This window comes from Saccopteryx bilineata, chromosome 7 (assembly GCF_036850765.1).
Source record: "Saccopteryx bilineata isolate mSacBil1 chromosome 7, mSacBil1_pri_phased_curated, whole genome shotgun sequence".
Lineage (NCBI taxonomy): Eukaryota > Metazoa > Chordata > Mammalia > Chiroptera > Emballonuridae > Saccopteryx > Saccopteryx bilineata.
Window position 1 is genome coordinate 25629344 of NC_089496.1, and position 18180 is coordinate 25647523.

Consider the following 18180-nt stretch of genomic DNA (forward strand, 5'->3'; position numbering starts at 1 on the left):
GACAATGTTTCTATTTGAATCTCAGTTTGACACTTTGCTAACTGCTCTCTCTGAAGGATCACCATGTCTCTCCCATTTGTTCCAGTTTCAAAATAAATTATTCTGAAGCAGAATAGACAACATGTCAGTCCCAAGGATGCCAGAGTTCAGGTACACTCTGTGGGTGCAGGACTGGCAGATCAAGTTCCACTACTAGACTCCTATAGCCAGAGGGTTAATCTGCTTCTGTAGAAGCAGATAAATACCTCCCACTTGGTTTTTAAACATGTGATTTGCACCACTATAAAACGGAAAACTGAAAACAATGGGTATCACAGCTATTGCTTCAACCTTTGTAACAGTGACAGTAATGAAAACATCATACCAACGTCTAGTCTGATAAAACTCTTGGTTTTCTGTATTTTGTGTGGGCAACCAAATAAACTAAAAATAGGGAACAAAGAGAAGATACATAACTTTGGTCTAAACACACTGTATAAATCTGCTGTAGTTTATATGTAAAGCTAAGATATTAATAATAACTTGGCTCTGGCTGGGTAGCTCAATTGGTTAAAGTATTGTCCTGATTTGTTAAGATTGTGGGTTTGATTCCTGGTCAGGGCACACATAAGAATCAACCAATGATGCATAAATACGTAAAATAACAAGTCAATGTTTCTTTCTCTCCCTCAAACCAATCAATAAAAAATATAAAGATATGAATAACTTAAAAATTATTTTAAGAAATCCCAAGAAGTTCTACAGTTTATTACTTGTAGCAAATAAAAGTAAATATTCAAACCTATTAGCCTCCTTTTAGGCTGTAAAGCCAAAATACTGGCTGGATTGTAGAACAAGAAATAGACTAAGATGACTGTATAAATTTTCAATGACATGGCCCAGCCATGAATGTAGGTAGAAAATCATACTGTCTTATCAATTTATTTGGTCAGAAATTACACAGTGTAGATTCCAATATCCATTTGTTGATTTAAGCTTAATTTTATGACAAGCATCACAAAATCAGACTGATCTCAGGAAAGGCAACAAAGCTGTCTGATATTTACAAATGTAAAATAAGCAGTTGTAAAAAATAAAGTAAAATACAATAAGCAGTTATAGCTAAATTTTTGGTAAAATGCCTTATTATCATCCACAAATTTTTCTTATTTTTTAATTTTTCTACTGATTGAGACACAGAGAAGGGGAAAGAGAGAGAAAGAGAGAAGAATCAACTCAATACTGCACTTAGTTGTTCCATTTAGTTATGCACTCATTGATTGCTTTCCCTATGTGCCCTGACTAGGGATTGAACTCGCAACCTTGGTGCACCTGGACGACGCTTCATTCACAAAGTCACCTGGCCAGGGCCAAGTGGTTTTTTAAAAAAATAAATATTGCTTAAAAAATAAAAAGATAGTAGTATGAGTAAAATATTCTTTTATGCTAAAGTTATGTGTAAAATTACCTATAGGAGTTATTTTCTCATTACTTTGCCTAAAGAATTATTCTAGAGACCTTTATATTTGTTTATTCTTTTCCTTTATGTACTTCTATTAATACAAAATCAGCCAGGTGCCTCCTGCTATGAATTTAGGGGGGATAGTTACTCAGAGTACCCATTATGCAAACTTAAAAATATATTTAGAATCCCCCACAAACAGTGTAGGATACATTTTGTACTTTTTGTTTATTAACTAATCTCGTAGTCTATTCTTACTAATCGTGATATTAATAGTTATGAAGGAAATCAGAATAACAGCTTACAATATGCTTTATAATTTAGGAAAGAAGTCATATGTGATAATCAACCCTCTCACCCCAGTACACTGCGTTTGGATGCCCTGCATGTCAACACTAAACTTCACATTCTATGTTGTAACACTCTCTCCACCCCCCTCTTTCCGTTGGAGCATGAGAAACTTATGACCTCGAATCCCCAATATATTAATGATCTATTACAGAACTAATTTTTAACCCAGTATATTATGCCTTTCCTAATTTGTAGAAGTGCCAGTGTTGCCCAGGAGAGCACTGCCCAATAGAGATGTCTGCGACAGAAATATTCTGTGTCCACAGGGTCTAATAGGGTAGCCACTAGCCACAGGTAGCCAACGAGTCCTTCAAATGTTGCAAATGGGAATAAGGAACTGAATATTTAATTGCATTTAATTTTAGTTATTTTAAAGTAAAACAGTCATATGTATTGGATTACTACTGGCCTAACAGGGCCTTCAAACATTCAGATAAGAGTTAAGAGTAGAAAGCAGATTATTGGCAACCCAAGAATTTTAAATTATCAGCATTATATTTTTAAAACTCTGTCATTGATTCTTTCAGTCTGACTTTTTCTAGAAGGTTCACATTTCAAAAAAAAAGAAACACCAACTAAATTCTTTAGGCTGCTTATCTTTATGAATCATCTTTTTTTTTGCAAAGAGGTGTAAGACTGATTTTATTGCCAACTCTGATTCTTCTATAGACAGGATTCAGTGACTAGGTTCCTGCATTTATTTAGGTTATTCTCCTAAAAAACATGGTTTTCATTCTGCAAATAAATGACAGGAACTTGTCCATTAAATTACCCAAGACAGCACAAATGTTCTTTCCAAAGTGGAGGCTGGAACCACATCCCCCTCATGTTGTCTGTTAGGTTTGTTTATGCATTAAGAAGTGACATCGACTTCATAGGCAGAGAATGCCAATTTCTTGGGAAAGTACCTAAAATTTGGTGAGACTTGAAGAAAAACATTCACTGCTCAAAATAAAAGATGCGTAGATGAACTACAAAGCCCCTTTAAAAGGAGAGATTTTGCTCCCCGGGTATAGATTCTGCGTGCAGACCTGTCCAGTTCCTAACCAGCTCTAATCATTTACTAGCAGATAAAGCTGTGGTATGTTATGAAACCTAAACTTCAGTTTTCCTATCTGTAAAATACATATAATAACAGTGTTGTTGGGAAAACTTTGTATAAGACTCTGACAGGGGCAGAAAAATTACTGGGTGTCCTTTCAATGGAATGCTGGATGTTATCTACAGGAATGTGGAGTTACGTGGTTTTTCAGTAGTCTGCACCTCTGACTGCCTTCGGCTAGGGCTATTTTACTAATCTATATGCTTTAGAAATTTATGGTTCTTACCTATAGATAAGGAGAATTATTTTGTCCCTTAGAGACACAATTGATCACTGCCTGTCGAACAGATAATTCAAAACATATTTTGGTACTTTATATATTAACCAGTTTTGCCTCTTTCCTGATTGTTATAAAGGTCCGCTTCTCACTGTCGCATTTGGATGTGTTGCAAGATCTTGCTGTTTCCCTCCCTAATTAATGAGTCAAATAACATTTCTGACACAGCTTCATTTTATATTTCTGAATCATGCTTTTACTTTCTTGAAAAATTATCCTCTTAGGAATTTTTGCTCCATATGGTTTTTGAGAAGATTGGTTTAAAGGTTTAAGGAAGATTGGTTAATTGGTTTAAAGGACCATGTATATTGATGGTCACGATCAGTTTTATACCTCGCACTAGGCTGTAACACTTCTAGTATTTGGTGGAGGGAGGAAGGTAGGAAGGAGAGGATACTGAACAGTTATTTATAAAATGATGAGGGTCTAAAAATCAATCTCCTGAAGAATGTCAGGAGACTTCCCCATCCCTTTCCTTTTAGTAGTAGAGGCTGAAGGTCTTCAAGGTAGTTGGTGGGTGGAGTGCAGCGGGCTAGGTGGAGGCCACACGGAATCTGGGCTCTGGGCCTAGCCAGGTGTGGGCGGCCCAGGCAGGGGAATGGCTTGGGGCTGCGATGCCCTGGGGTCACGGAGCTAACAGCAGACTGTGGGGCTCCAGCATCGGGTAGCCCAAGACCGCAGCTGCCGCCCCGCCAGTGCCCCAGATAAAGGTGGGCGAGCCCCACACGTGCAGGCCGTGCCCCGGGACCCGAGGCCCCTCGCCCACCGCCGAGGGGGTGGGGCGGCCGCGCCTCGGGCCGGTGCTTTTCGCCCTCGGTTGGCCGCCAGAGGCTCCCTTTCGCTCCCTCTCCTGGGATTTTGCTGCCGGGCTCTCTCCGCGGCCCTAGAGTTAATCCCCGCAGCCGAGGTGAGGCACCTGTTACCCCAGGCCTTCCTCACCCCGCGGCCTCGCCCCCATCACACCCCGACTCCCTGGCCTGCGCGGGTGGCCGCACGTGGGCGAAGCCCCTTCCCGGGCCGGGACGTCCCGGTCCCAGGCCCGCCCGCGAGTGTGGGCGCCCGAAGCCCGGCGGCGGCGGCAATGGCGTTGGGGAGCCCCGCCGCCGGCAGGGCGCGCGTGGGGGCCGCGGCGCGCGTGGAAGCGGCCGCCGCAGCCGCCCTGCGCGCCGCGCCGTGCCGTGAGGATCGGGCGGAGGGCACCGCGAGGGCGGCGCAGAGCCGAGCGGCCACCGGGGGGCGGGGGCGCCTGGGAGGAGGGGTGGGAGCGCGACCGCCCGACCCTCCCGCCGGCGGCGGTTCCCTCTCGGGTAAGGGGGAGGCTGTGCGCGGGGCGAGGAGTCGGGGAGGGTGGAGATGGAGAGGGAGAAATCGGGATGTACAAAGGCTGAGTTGCAGGCTGGGGGTGGGGGTGGGCTGTGGTTTGGAGCACTAGGTTGAGGATTGGAGACATTATCAGTGGGATCTATTGTTTCCTGGCACATTGAGAGGAAAAAAACAAAGGGATTTATGATCATTACCCTGTATGGTTTTTTTCTTTTTCCTTTTTAAACGTGGCCAGGGAGCTCGGCTCTCCCCGTGCCACACTGGGATCCGCCTGGCAGCCGCCAGGAGCCGCAGCCAATGTGTTAGGACTTCAGGTGCTTCTTGGCACAAAGCTAGACTGCGACCTCCTACCATAGCGCTTGGCGTCACCTGCTCTCCCGGCCCTGCCCCGGGGCCGAGGGACTGCGTCCCGAACCTGGCTGGGGAATCGGCCGCCTCTCAAGTTGGTGTTATTTATGTTTGTCTTTTGTCAGGGCAGGTTTTGAATCCCCCGGCGGCCCCATCTCTTCCCCCCCTTCCCCGCTCCCGCCCCCTAGGGCTCGAATAGGCGGGGGAGGGAGAAGGGTGGGGAGGGGGAGGGGAGGGTGTGCGAGGCTGAAGCAAATGCCAGGGTAGAAGGAGATTGTCGATGCCTTCCTTACCAAAAACCAGGCACCACACTCTAAAGCCTTTCTTGTTTGTCTGCATGGGCCATGCATGCGTGCTGGGCCAAGAGCCGAGTTTGGAGACGATTTAAGTGAAAGTGTGTGCTTCCTCAGTTGATGGTGCGTGAGGCTAATAGTGGCTCGGCCTAATATTAAAAACCAAAACCCAAACAAAATAAAAAATCTTTAGAACTACATGGTCTGCTCCTCGAAAATCTTGAAGTATTTATTGCTGGCCTATTGATACAAAATCCAGCTGTGGGCTCCAGGAGACCAGCAAGCCTGCATTGCGTTGTGTTCTGAGCTTGTAGTAAGTTACAGGCAACTAGGAATAAACAAATCAGGGCTATGAAAAAAGGTTTCATGGTACATTTGCTTTCTGATCGTCACATTCTCATGCTTTTATTCCCATGACATCCTACATCCCTCCATGTAGTTAATAATATCCACTCTTATGAAACTTCCAAATATTTGCTATAGCTGGAGTTAGAGTGAAACTTATTGCCATTTAAGAACTTTGTTCTGCATGTTTTGGTCTGAAATTGCACTAGTGTTGTTTTGGGGATGCTGTAAATGAGAACATTGGACCAGAAAGAGGGAGATAAGCCTCTACAGCATGTTTTGGAGTTTGTTAACATAGATTTCAAACTTTTAATTGTATTTATACAGAAAGAATAAGTTTTGTCTGATATGAAAAGTCCTGAATGTTCCTTTTTTTTTTTCTGTACAGTTGTCTGATTGCTTAAAGATATAGGAACTGCTGATTTTTTTAAGGTGATTCACAAAAGCAACCAAAACTTGGGTGAAAGTATTGCTTTCAGTTGTGCTTGTGTGTAACTTGGATGTGTGTGTTTATGTATATGATTTTGGTAGAGATCTCTGAATTGTGTTTGAAACATCTTCTTACCAAAGACCAATCAGAGTTGTTACTTTTAAAGTTGTAACTTTTAAAGCTTTAAAATTCCAGTTTCAATAAGTAATTTCCTCTGTTTGAAGCCACTTTGAAAAGTTTATGTTGGTTGAGTAAACATGAATTCAAATAAGTAAATGAATTCAGAAATTCATTCTTTTCTGTTACAGATGAACCTCTACCCTAGTCTTGCTTTGAGAAAGCCATTTTGTGTAACTCCTGACTGAATAATTTCCTAATACACCTGTTGTGAGGATCACTGACACAGTATGCCAGTTGAGAGGTACTTTTTCTTGATCAAATACTGGTGATTAGAGAAGAGAGGTGTTTTCTGTTGTTCTTCCTGATCATTATGAACATTGGCTTTTCACCCTGAAGTGAAAATGTTGAAAACCGAGTCTTCAGGAGAACGAACCACTCTCAGAAGTGCCTCTCCTCACAGGAATGCATATAGAACTGAGTTCCAGGCTCTGAAAAGTACCTTTGACAAGCCCAAGTCAGATGGGGAACAAAAGACAAAGGAAGGTGAGGGCTCCCAGCAGAGCAGGGGGAGGAAATATGGCTCCAATGTCAACAGAATTAAAAATCTGTTTATGCAGATGGGTATGGAACCCAGTGAGAATGCCGCAGTCATTGCCAAAACAAGGGGGAAAGGTAGACCTTCATCTCCTCAGAGAAGAATGAAGCCCAAAGAGTTTTTGGAGAAAACAGATGGCTCAGTTGTTAAGTTGGAGTCCTCTGTTTCAGAACGAATTAGTAGATTTGACACAATGCATGATGGCCCTTCGTATTCTAAGTTCACAGAAACTCGGAAGTTGTTTGAGAGAAGTGTGCATGAATCAGGACAAAACAACCGTTATTCCCCCAAAAAAGAGAAAGCTGGAGGGAGTGAACCTCAGGATGAATGGGGGGGTTCAAAGTCCAACAGAGGCAGTACTGACTCCTTGGATAGCCTTAGCTCCCGAACAGAGGCTGTCTCCCCAACTGTGAGTCAACTGAGTGCAGTATTTGAGAACACCGATTCCCCCAGTTCCATCATTTCTGAGAAGGCTGAAAACAACGAATACTCAGTGACTGGGCATTATCCTCTGAATTTACCAGCTGTGACTGTTACAAATCTTGACACTTTTGGCCACCTTAAGGATTCGAATTCTTGGTCTCCTCCAAACAAACACGGTGATGAGTCAGAGGATGCTCAGAAGAGTAACGCATCTCCAGTACCAGAAGTGGCTTCGAAAAGTACCTCTCTAGCTTCGATACCCAGTGAAGAGACACAGCAGAGCAAGGAAGCCGAGGACTCCACGTCTCCCCAAGAGACTCCCGACAACATTTCTGAAGAACCTTGTGCTAAGAATAAGGCAATGCCAGAGTCGGACATCCTTTCACCACAAACTGAACCCTCAGAAGATGCCAAAGCTAATTTGGTGGGGAAGGAGGCAGCAATGCCACAGAAGAAGGAACTTGCAGGTGGGGTTTTTCCCTCTCCCGATGCTTCTGGACCCAGTCGAGGGAAGGAAGGATCCGAAGATTCAAGTAATATTGAGAGTTCCCATGTTTACATGCACAGTGACTATAATGTGTATAGGGTGAGATCCAGGTATAATTCAGACTGGGGAGAGACAGGCATTGAACAGGATGAGCAGGAAGACAGTGAGGAAAATAATTACTATCAACCTGACATGGAATACTCGGAAATCGTTGGATTGCCAGAAGAAGAGGATATCCCAGCAAATAGAAAAATTAAGTTTAGTAGTGCTCCGATTAAGGTAAGTATGTTTTCTCAGTTTGTTTTCCAAGTTTCTTCTAAGTGTTCTAAGTACTTGGGCCTAACTGTATGCAGAACACAGATTTTGACAACTATAAGGCATTCAAAGTTGCTGGTATATATATACATGTTGTCAGGTGTTTTAAAAAGTCTGGGGTTGGGGAGATAGCCATCGTATTTCCTAATGTGCTTTCGAGTTGCATAAGCCAGTATGGAATAATATTAAAGTTGAAGAAGTTTGGGACTGTGAGATACTTTCCAATGGACTGGAGTGTGATTATACGAACAGTGAAAATCAGGACTGTGAGTTTGAAATAGAACTACTTCTATAATAGTTTTATCCCAAATTACACATAAATAATAACATTTCCTGAAACCAAACACTAGGATAATATAATGCACAATGGAGACTTATGGTAGCCTTGAAATAATACTCTTTTATCTCCTTGCTTAAAAAATATCTGAGTTATCCCTTTAAGTGGATTGTGAAGAATGTTGGAGCATTTTTTTATTTTTTTGTACTGCTACTCAGTAGTGAAAGTTTGATTCAGAGAAATGTATCAGAGGGCTTAAATACTTTAAATTGGAAGGCTATGAGTGTAAATAGCTTTGCATTCAGAATTTGATCTGTAGCCTAAAAATGAAATTTTGTGAGAGGAAGTTACATTGATTTGTCCTTCCCCGATTTATTTTTCCCTCTTACAAACTAGATAAATGCCAGCTGAATTTAGATGCTCTCCACTAACAACTTCATTAGTTCATATTTGGTGTATAGCACAATGTACATCAGCAACGGGTGGCGAACCGTTGTTAGCGGGTAATGGCAGCCCGGACAGGAGGTTGAGTGTCACCGTCCCCTGGAGTGCTATTTCAAAGTGCACTTGCCCTGCAGTTCCCCCTCTGCCCCCCGGGGGAATCTGGAGGGTCGTGCTGGAAGAATGTGTTTTTTGAAACCACTTTCTAGGGACTGCTGGCTTACACAGTGTATATAGAATAGACTTGGAATTTGATATGGTATCATCTGAAATTTTCTCCAAATCTCTAATCACTGTCTATTGTCATTTCTACCTCACGCAGCTTCCCACATAAGGCTGTAAAGTGTGTAGTTTACATGGGACAGAGAAATTTGACTTTGCTTTGATTGTGTGTAATACTGTTCGAAATAAAGTACTAATCTTTGACACTGTCTGCAGGTGTTAGCTGGAAAACTTTCATTTCATTAGTGTAAATTCTGGATCAGAATGGGGCATGTCAGGTTCAGTTGTGTTTAAAATACCTAGAGATGTGAGTCTCATTTCTGAGTAAGCTAAGTTTCTTTGCAGATCTTAGCCCCTTTGTTATTCTCTATCCTGTCCCCCAATTCCAGGCACTCTCTTTAGGGAGCCTGTTCCAGGCCTGTTCAGTGAGCTCCTGAATTTGACAGTTCACACTGACTTTGCAAGTGCTCCCTTTTGAACATCATCTTTCTACCCCTTAGGAAGAAAGCAATAAGATTAAATTGTTTCACATCAAGCAAGGCAAGAATAACTGAATGAACTCTTCAAGGAGTTTGTTAAAACCAGTGACTGACTCTCTAATGGGGTTGGCAGCTTATGAAAGAAAGTTTATCAAGGAGAGGGCTGTGCCTTCAACCAAATGGGGCATCAGCTTTGTGTTTGGGACCTATGCTGACCAAAATATAACTGCACAGGTTCAGTGAAGTTTAAAGGATTTATAATTGAAAGGTGGCTGTTCATATATGATCAAACCAGGTTTTTGGGTATGATATTTTGAAATTATTCTACTATTGCTTAATACCAGTAAGCATTTTGCCTTTTAATTTTTATGCAATAAAGATACTGTGTATTTTCATCTAACAAAGAATGAAATAGATTACATACATTTAAGTTGAACACATTTCATCAAGAACATAGATCAAGCAAAAGATTAGTGAAACAGAGAGATAATGCCCTGCATTTTAGGGGGCAGTTAACAGTACTAGTTGGAGTAGATTAACTTTGCAAACAGAAGATTCATTCTTTGCCTATTGTATTGAATAAGACAATTACTCTTTCTTGTTGTTCTTATTGTATAACATGTAAGTGGATTCACTTAGGAATTTAAGAGCTACTTTTCTACTGGTTGATGCTGGTGCTAGTAGTGTTTAGATGAATATCCCCTTTACATTTTTGCCTCAGAGAGTGGTAATACTTAATTAAATTCAGTAAGTATTTATTGAAGGCTTATCGTGTGTCTGTTTTCATGTGATTAGCTGCTGGAGAGCAAAAACTTACAAGGTTACCTCTTTCCTCTGTGAGTTTGTAGAGTCAATTCTTGAAGACATGGTATTTGAAACCCATATAACAGTGTAAAAACTTGTCTTGAAATGTCTAATGAGTACTTTAACTGCCCTTGGCTGTGCTAGGTTCATGGAGTGAACAGTATCGGATCGATCGTTTGGAAGGGAATACACTGAGCTATTCCACAGATTGTTGCTTTATTCTTTTTATAAGGCATTATTTATAGAATGGGCACTTATAATTTCCAACCGAAGTCTTTCCCTTTGAAATTTAAACACACTCCCTCTTTCAGAGCATTAAGGAGCATATTCTTTACAGAAATGATCTTTAGAACTTCTACATACTAATCCCGAAACTGTCATCCTTCACTAGGATAAAAATTCTCAACACCTTGAGCGTCTTGTTTTTAGATCTTGTTTATGATCTCTGCATCTGTGAGGTCCTCAGTTTCTATTTCAATTCTTCTGTAGCTGTTTTAAATAGATATTTCCCTTGATCTTAAATCAGATCTTCATTCTGGACTTAAAAAAATCATCCAAACCAGAGCTGATGTTTCCTGTGTAGCATATTCCTTCTACATAATTGTTGCTGACTTTTAGAAGTGGTTGGATCACAGTGTCCTGGAAAACTATAATGGGGTTAATAATAGAAAATAGAAACTCCAACTTTGAGATAGGGAGTGAAGGAGGGTTATGAGCCATGCTAATGAGATGTGGAATTTTGCCTTCATTCTTAGGAATTCTCAAAACCAAAGGATGAAATTAATTAAATCTCTCTTAGATAAATCAAGGATAGAAAGTGTGACATTTTTCATTCATTTTCCTGTTAATTCTGAACAGTTGTTGAGCCCCGACTATATGTCAGGAACGATGAGAAACTAAATACATAAAGTGACTGGAGTAGAAGCTGCTGGGAGGTGGAAAGTGTCTCGAAGGCTTGCTACTCAGTTCTGTTTCTGATGATCTTTTTAAGGTCACTGCAGCTTTATTAAGGAGGTCAGATCCCTTTTTCCATTTCCAGGAGCTTATGTCCTTTGGATCGATGTTCTTGAGATAACATGTCCCTGAAAAAGGGTGTTTTCCTGATTCCCAGTAAGAAGGAGATTGCAGAGTCCATGCCTGGTGCACTGGGCTATACTTTTCGGAGTGTTTTCACAAACTGTGTGGAGCTTGACAGAGCTGGGCTCAAAGGAGACTCAGTAAGGGCAGCAGGGTCGCTCTAAACCAGGGGTCCCCAAACTTTTTTCACAGGGGGCCAGTTCACTGTGCCTCAGACCGTTGGAGGGCCGGACTATAAAAAAAACTATGAACAAATCCCTATGCACACTGCACATATCTTATTTTAAAGTAAAAAAACAAAACGGGAACAAATACAGTATTTAAAATAAAGAACGAGTAAATTTAAATCAACAAACTGACCAGTATTTCAATGGGAACTATGCTCCTCTCACTGACCACCAATGAAAGCAGTGCCCCTTCTGGAAGTGTGGGGCCGGATAAATGGCCTCAGGGGGCCGCATGTGGCCCGAGGGCCGTAGTTTGGGGACCCCTGCTCTAAACCCTACGTGGCAGATCCGGAGAACGGCTCCTGTGGCATTTTCTCCGTCACGTGGGGCTCCAAGGTGTCGGCGTGGGGGGTACACAAGGCCCTTTTTTCAGGGTGATGTCTTGAGCAGAGTTCTGAGATCCCAGTTTCTGTCTTTGTGGAGAATTTTCTTTCTAACAGTCTTGCTCAGTGTTTCTTAAACTTAATATGCATATGAATCACCTAGGGACCTTTTAAAATGTGGATCTGTGATTCAGTAGGTGTCCTGTGGGCAGTTACCTTGATATAATGGTTAGCCTCCAAGTATACTACCAGCTATTTCAGAGATTATGGCATAGAGAGGCTCAGCAACTACACTTAAATGCTTGAATCATATGATTTAACAACTCACTTTAAAACCCACAGCCAGAAGCGAGAGGAAAGCCGTGGAGTAAGTTAACATACTTACAGGGTTAACAGTTTTGGAAGGACCACGCTACCTGAGCCCCGGCTACACAGTGTTCATATGTTCTATTCCTCTTTCCTCAGCCGTCCTCATTGATGGCGTGGTTCTGAGGACACGTAACGTTGGTATTTGAGCTAGGACTCCACTGACTAATGATGTCCTGGGCTAATGAGTCATATTTGCTCTATTGAAGAGAGTGTGAACACGAACATTTAGATACAGCTGTAGATTTGCAAGTTTGCTTGCTAATGAGCCATGCATTTATTTGCATTTCTTGGGTAGGGCACCTTTGAGTACAGGACAGGACCATGCTGAGTGTCCTTGGTGGGTTACTGAAATGGAGAACACATAGCTGTCCATCCAGAGATGGCGTGATGATAACCTGATCCTTCCACCCTTTTCTTTTTGCAAGTAAACCTCTTGTTTTCTATTTTGGTGTGTCTTACAGGTTACTAACTTACTTATTTTCAACACATCTTAGGAATTTTGCCTTCCTTTTATAAGGTTTCACTATCTATACTTAATTGAGCCTCTGAGTGTTGCCTCTTTCATAAGCTACTAGCTTATGATATAATAAAATACTATCACTTATGAAATTTTCAACCCTTGTAACAGAATTTAATATTCTCAGTAATGCTCAAATAGTACAGCAAACTCACAAAATATTAGGTCTGGGGCAAGATTATCCATGTTCTAACAAGCTCTCAAGTTGGTGTTGATGCTTGCTTCTGGTCAACAGACTACTCTTTGGAATATGATTTTGAATGACAATCTCCTGGATCTGAAAGGGGCTGGTTCTGAAATGCTGGGGAAGCTCTTTTAACAAATCTACTTTCCAGATGGGTTTACTGTATGTGGCTGGTTGTGTGGGATAATATTCTTTGAAGATGAAACAGGTGTAAACTTGTAAAGTGCATAAAGTGCTCTGTTTCTGGGTAACAAAGTACATTACGATCCCTAAATTCATAAGGAGTTTGGTCATTAAAAATTTTAGACTGTGTATGAAAAGACAGGAGGAGGAAGTTCTTGATAGACTCAAAATTTTTGTCTCTTTCATTCTTTTGAATGTCTAAATTAATGTTTCTAGAGAATATAGGAATTGTCATCTTACTTAGCTTGCTGTTATTTGGATAACTTTGATGTCATAGTATTTAAATTGGACTTCCTTTTAGGTTTTGTTTGATGTTTTGTAACCTACAGTTCATAATCAGGTAAACATATCAAATATTTTAATGTACTGTGTAAAATCAAATAATGAATATTTATTGAATGAATCCCTTTTCTAATAGCGAGTGTGTATATGGATTTCTCTTTTTTAAAAACCCGAGTATTGATCATTTGGCATGGAAAAAAGAATTCTTCTGAACAGCAAAATATTACAGGCATTAGCTGTCATGTTTTTGTAGTAGAAAGATTTAAAGATTCTTGCTTTTTGTATTACTTGTAATAATATTTTATCTTCCTCTCTAAACTTCCTCACAAAGGACACTAGTTGTTGAGTAAATGGACTTCAAAGGTAAGAGACTGAATTTGGGGGACAATAACTTTATTATGTTATTCATATATTGTTTACCTTATTAACCCAGTTATGTGCCCCTTGGCAGTAATGTGATTTAAATCTCGTCTGCACTAGCTTTTCTCTAATATCCTATTCACCACTCAAAGAGAAAAAGGTTTCAGAATTCCTGTGGAAATATACAATTAGATAGAGGACAGGTTCTGTATAAACAAAACAAACGTTACTATGTTAAACTTCGAGTATTATTCATCAGGTGTTTGCTTCGACTGCACACATCTTGAATATTATTTCTTGGTTTTTATGCTGTTATCTGACTTACTTAATATTTTAAAAGAATTTTTCTGCGCTCTTCCGTTCTGGATCTATTTCATTTTTCATCCTTTTGCTTCCTGATAGTCGACAGCTTCTCATTTTTGAATAGGAAGAAAACTTTTCAAGTAATGCTTCATACTTTTTATTCCTGGTCACTTTAAAACACGTCCCCTGGTTCTAATCACATCATTTTGGTTTGTGACATAGCAACTTAAAGGTGAAAAGTACTTAAACGTAATCTAGTGTAATTTCCCACTGTCTTCGGTTAGCCCTTCAAGAGCATAATGCTGACAGATGATCATTCAGCTTCCGCTTGAATAATTCCACTCTGGGCAGTCGATTATTTTGCAAGGTCAGAGGCAAGTTAGGAGAAGACACATGCTGTGTGAGTGCACACATGCATGCTTATGCACGTGCTTATTTTCATTTCTAATTGGCATTTTTTTTTTATTGAGAGAACATTCAAATAACATAAAATGCACCATTTTAAAGTGTACCATTCAGTGGTTCTCAGTATATTTACAGTGTTGTGTGACTGTAACTATTTTCTAATTCTAGAAAATTTCCAACACCCTAGAATGAAACCCTGTGCCTGTTAGCAGTCGCTCCCAATTTCCCTTCTCCCCGCATCCTTTGGCACACGCTCACCTACTTTCTGTCTCCGTGGATTTGCCTCTTCTGGACAGGTCACGTAAATGGGATCAGGGGTAGTCTGTTTAAAAGGAATGTGGGAGACACAGTGAGTATGACTTGGGATATGTTCAAATGTAAAATACTGTGAGGACAGCAGACCGAAGAGTCTAGAGAGCAGAGGCAAAAGAATTTTCTGGATGGGGACATAGTCTAAGGAGTAAGTGGCAGGATGTGCGAGCAACACATCCTGTCTGTCCTTCTGTTCAATGTCCCGGAGAGAAAGAAGACACGCTGAGGAGACACAGGAACCAGGAAGGGAAGAGGGTCTGTACGTATTTGTTACTGCGGGAGAACATTGTACGTAGCAGAGAGGTGGCTGGGACGGCTGCCTCGTTTGGGACGCTCACTGCGCTTCTGTTCATGGGGTCTGAAATTGCTATTGCTGAAGCTTAAGTCTTTGCTTAAGAGTGTGTCTTCAGTGGAGTGTTTTAAAGGCACAAATAGTGCTAATGCTGATTTTCAGCTTTACATTGGTCTTTTCTAGCATGAATGGTCCTTATCCTTTTCTAATGATCTGATTATTATTTCCATCCTGCTGCTCTAATGTTGTTGCTTTCATGATTCTTAACATTGTTTAGAATGGTTCACAGACAGACTTAACACTTTATTTTTAAAATTCTCCTCATCCTTCATTATTTTGATATAGATTTCATATGCCATACTTGCTGTTGTCTATAATATAACCATCAGGGTGTTGAGTGATTTTGAGCAGGTATTTATTTAATGTCTTGGTTATATTGGTTTATAATGTATTGCACATTGTCTACTGAAGCATACTTTATATATGAATATATATTACTATTCAGTATTTTTAACTGATAATGAAAGTAACCAAGATACTTGATATTCTGTAAACTTGGAAAAAATTGGCTTCTTAAGGCCTTTTTTGTTTATTTACAACTGAGGTTGTCTTGTAATTTATCATTAAGAGCCTCTCAACAGCTATAACATCTTATAATTCCCTGATTATCTTTTAAACATATTATTTTGCCAACAATACCATTATTATAAAAATGTGTGCTAGCATTTCAAAGAGGAAACTTTGGACATCTTTTATTGAAATGTCAAAATGAAGAATTTATGTTAAATTGCTCTTGAGAATATTATTTATGCTATACATTATAGTAAAAATTTTAAAGTGATTAAAATATTAAATCCAAGGGAGTACATTTTTATTGAGTGGCTCTTTAGTGCAGAGTAATACAGCTGCTGACACATTAATTGTTTTACTCACTTTTGTTCTGGAAGTAACTTCACAGCGTAGTTCAGCATGATTGAGATATTGATCATTTTTTGCATAATTTCTAAGTTTTCAGCCTAACTTGCCTTCTCTTTCTCCCACACCCACCCTTACAAAAAGGACAACGATACAGGCAGAGTATCAAGATATCTGGAAATACAATGTTTTAATAGGAAAGGTTTGTTCTTTGCTTATTTACTCTGTCTCAGAGGGATTTTTAAGAAGCGTTTGTAGAGTTAAAGCTGTTCCTTATGTATTTATGTATGAGGAAAAGTGGTTTTAAATGAAAGTAGGCTCACAGACATGTGAATCTGCTTCTCTCTTTTTTAAGTCAAATAATGAGTTTTGTTCTGGGGAATGTTCATCTCCCAAATTATTTTCTATACCAGCTGGAATACAATTAGCTAGACTGGGACACACAGTGTTGGCGAGGGTGAGAAAGAGAAACAGAGTCCCGACCATGGAGGCTTCTTTCTGGGAATGACCGGATGAGCAGGGAGCTGGTGGTGTCCCCTGGTGCTGGTGCACTGACTGGTATGGCCTTGAGCAGCGGCGTGACTGTGACTTGAGTCTGTCACTCTGCAGTGAGGCGGACCTTTCTCTTTCATCCACTTCAACCTTCTCCTTCACAAATTACTTTTTACTTCTAATTTTCTTTGAAAAATGTGTTAGAACAGAGCTTCATGGAGGGTACGTTGATAAGGAAAAGTTGTCTAATCTTGACTACAAGGATTTTAACTAGTCTTCAGAGTTAGAGGTGTCTGTTCAGGCTGTTGAAAGGGTTTTCTTCCATTGTAAGAACCTCAGTGATGAGAGAGTTCAACAGCTCTATTGGTTGGTGTTTAAGATCCACTCTTATTGACGGGTTCTTTTTTTTTTTTTTTGTATTTTTCTGAAGCTGGAAACGGGGAGAGACAGTCAGACAGACTCCCGCATGCGCCCGACCGGGATCCACCCGGCACGCCCACCAGGGACGATGCTCTGCCCACCAGGGGGCGATGCTCTGCCCCTCCGGGGCGTCGCTCTGCTGCGACCAGAGCCACTCTAGCGCCTGGGGCAGAGGCCAAGGAGCCATCCCCAACGCCTGGGCCATCTTTGCTCCAATGGAGCCTTGGCTGCGGGAGGGGAAGAGGGACACAGAGAGCAAAGAGGAGGGGGTGGAGAAGCAAATGGGCGCTTCTCCTATGTGCCTTGGCCGGGAATCGAACCCAGGTCCCCCGCACGCCAGGCCGACGCTCCACCGCTGAGCCAACTGGCCAGGGCCTTGACCGGTTCTTTTACTGAGCACTTATTTCAGATAAAATAGACATACAACGTTGTTACATAAAGGAAGAAAAGGACAAATTCACAGTTCTTGTAATGAATCAACTGATATAAATATTTTCTTTTAAGAAACCATTTCTCATGGGGAAAGGCAAAATTTTACTGTAGAGAGTTTGAATATCATAAAAATGTTTATTTTTAGAAGTTCATTCTGTGGGTAGAATAATAAAGGGCAGTAATTTAAGTTGTATGTCAGTTGTTATATTCGATACTATGCCCAAAGCAGCAATTTCCTCTTAGAAATGTTTTAAGGTTGGGCACTGAACATTAAAACACACACAAACAAGCTTTATGAAAAATAAAAGCTGATCCAGAAATGAAAATCCATGAAAAAAATGGGGAAAGCAGAATACAAGAATAATAATGTAGATCAGTTCTTCGTTGACTTTTGCTAGCTGTGCTTAACTCTAAATTAACATTAAAATGGAATTGATTCTATATACAGATTTTTGTTGTTGTCCAGCATCTATAATTATTTAGATTACTTAGATAAGAGTCCTAAAGGTAAAATTAATGGCTAAAATATTTTAAAGTCGTGGGTACACACTGCCTGAATTCAGAAGGTTGTATTGGTTTACAATTAGCACTCCATTGGAATGGTTTTCTCACAGTCCCTGCACCAGCGCTTGGTATTATTTATATGCTTGATAGTTTCCAGTTTGGTAGGTGAAAAGTATCTTTCATAATTTTGGTGTATCAACGTTGATGTGAGTTTGAATGTTTTCATGTGTTTATCGACCTTTTTTGGGTATGAATTCTGAACATTTATTGCTTTTTTTTTGGTCAATGATTGTTAGTAAAAAGTTTATCAAAGTGTTGTTTGTCTTGGTAGAAAATTAAAGGAACTCATGTAGCTAATAATAGGATGGTTACATTCATTATTATATATATGTATATATAATAGGAAAGAACTATTTTAAATGATGTTTTCTAGAATTTTTAAAAATGACAAATACTTTATAATATAGTGTAGGATAAAAAGAATAAATAGTTAATTGCATTTTTATCATG

At 40.4% G+C, this 18180-nt stretch overlaps 1 protein-coding gene across 10 annotated transcripts in view; it reads left to right on the top strand.

Moving 5' to 3' along the window:
• Positions 1 to 3891: 3891 nt before the first annotated feature.
• The window catches only part of PPP1R9A (protein phosphatase 1 regulatory subunit 9A), a 279968-nt gene continuing 265679 nt past the window's right edge, over positions 3892 to 18180 (top strand). For 2 of the 10 annotated variants that reach the window (XM_066238461.1, XM_066238462.1), the window contains exons 1-2: positions 4692 to 4936; positions 6219 to 7814. In XM_066238461.1, the coding sequence (XP_066094558.1) occupies positions 6432 to 7814 (1383 nt within the window). In that variant the 5' untranslated portion in view covers positions 4692 to 4936; positions 6219 to 6431. Of the gene's footprint in view, positions 4079 to 4377; positions 4479 to 4689; positions 4937 to 6218; positions 7815 to 18180 lie in introns of those variants that run through there. The other 8 variants (XM_066238463.1, XM_066238464.1, XM_066238458.1 and 5 more) reach the window with 7 other exon arrangements.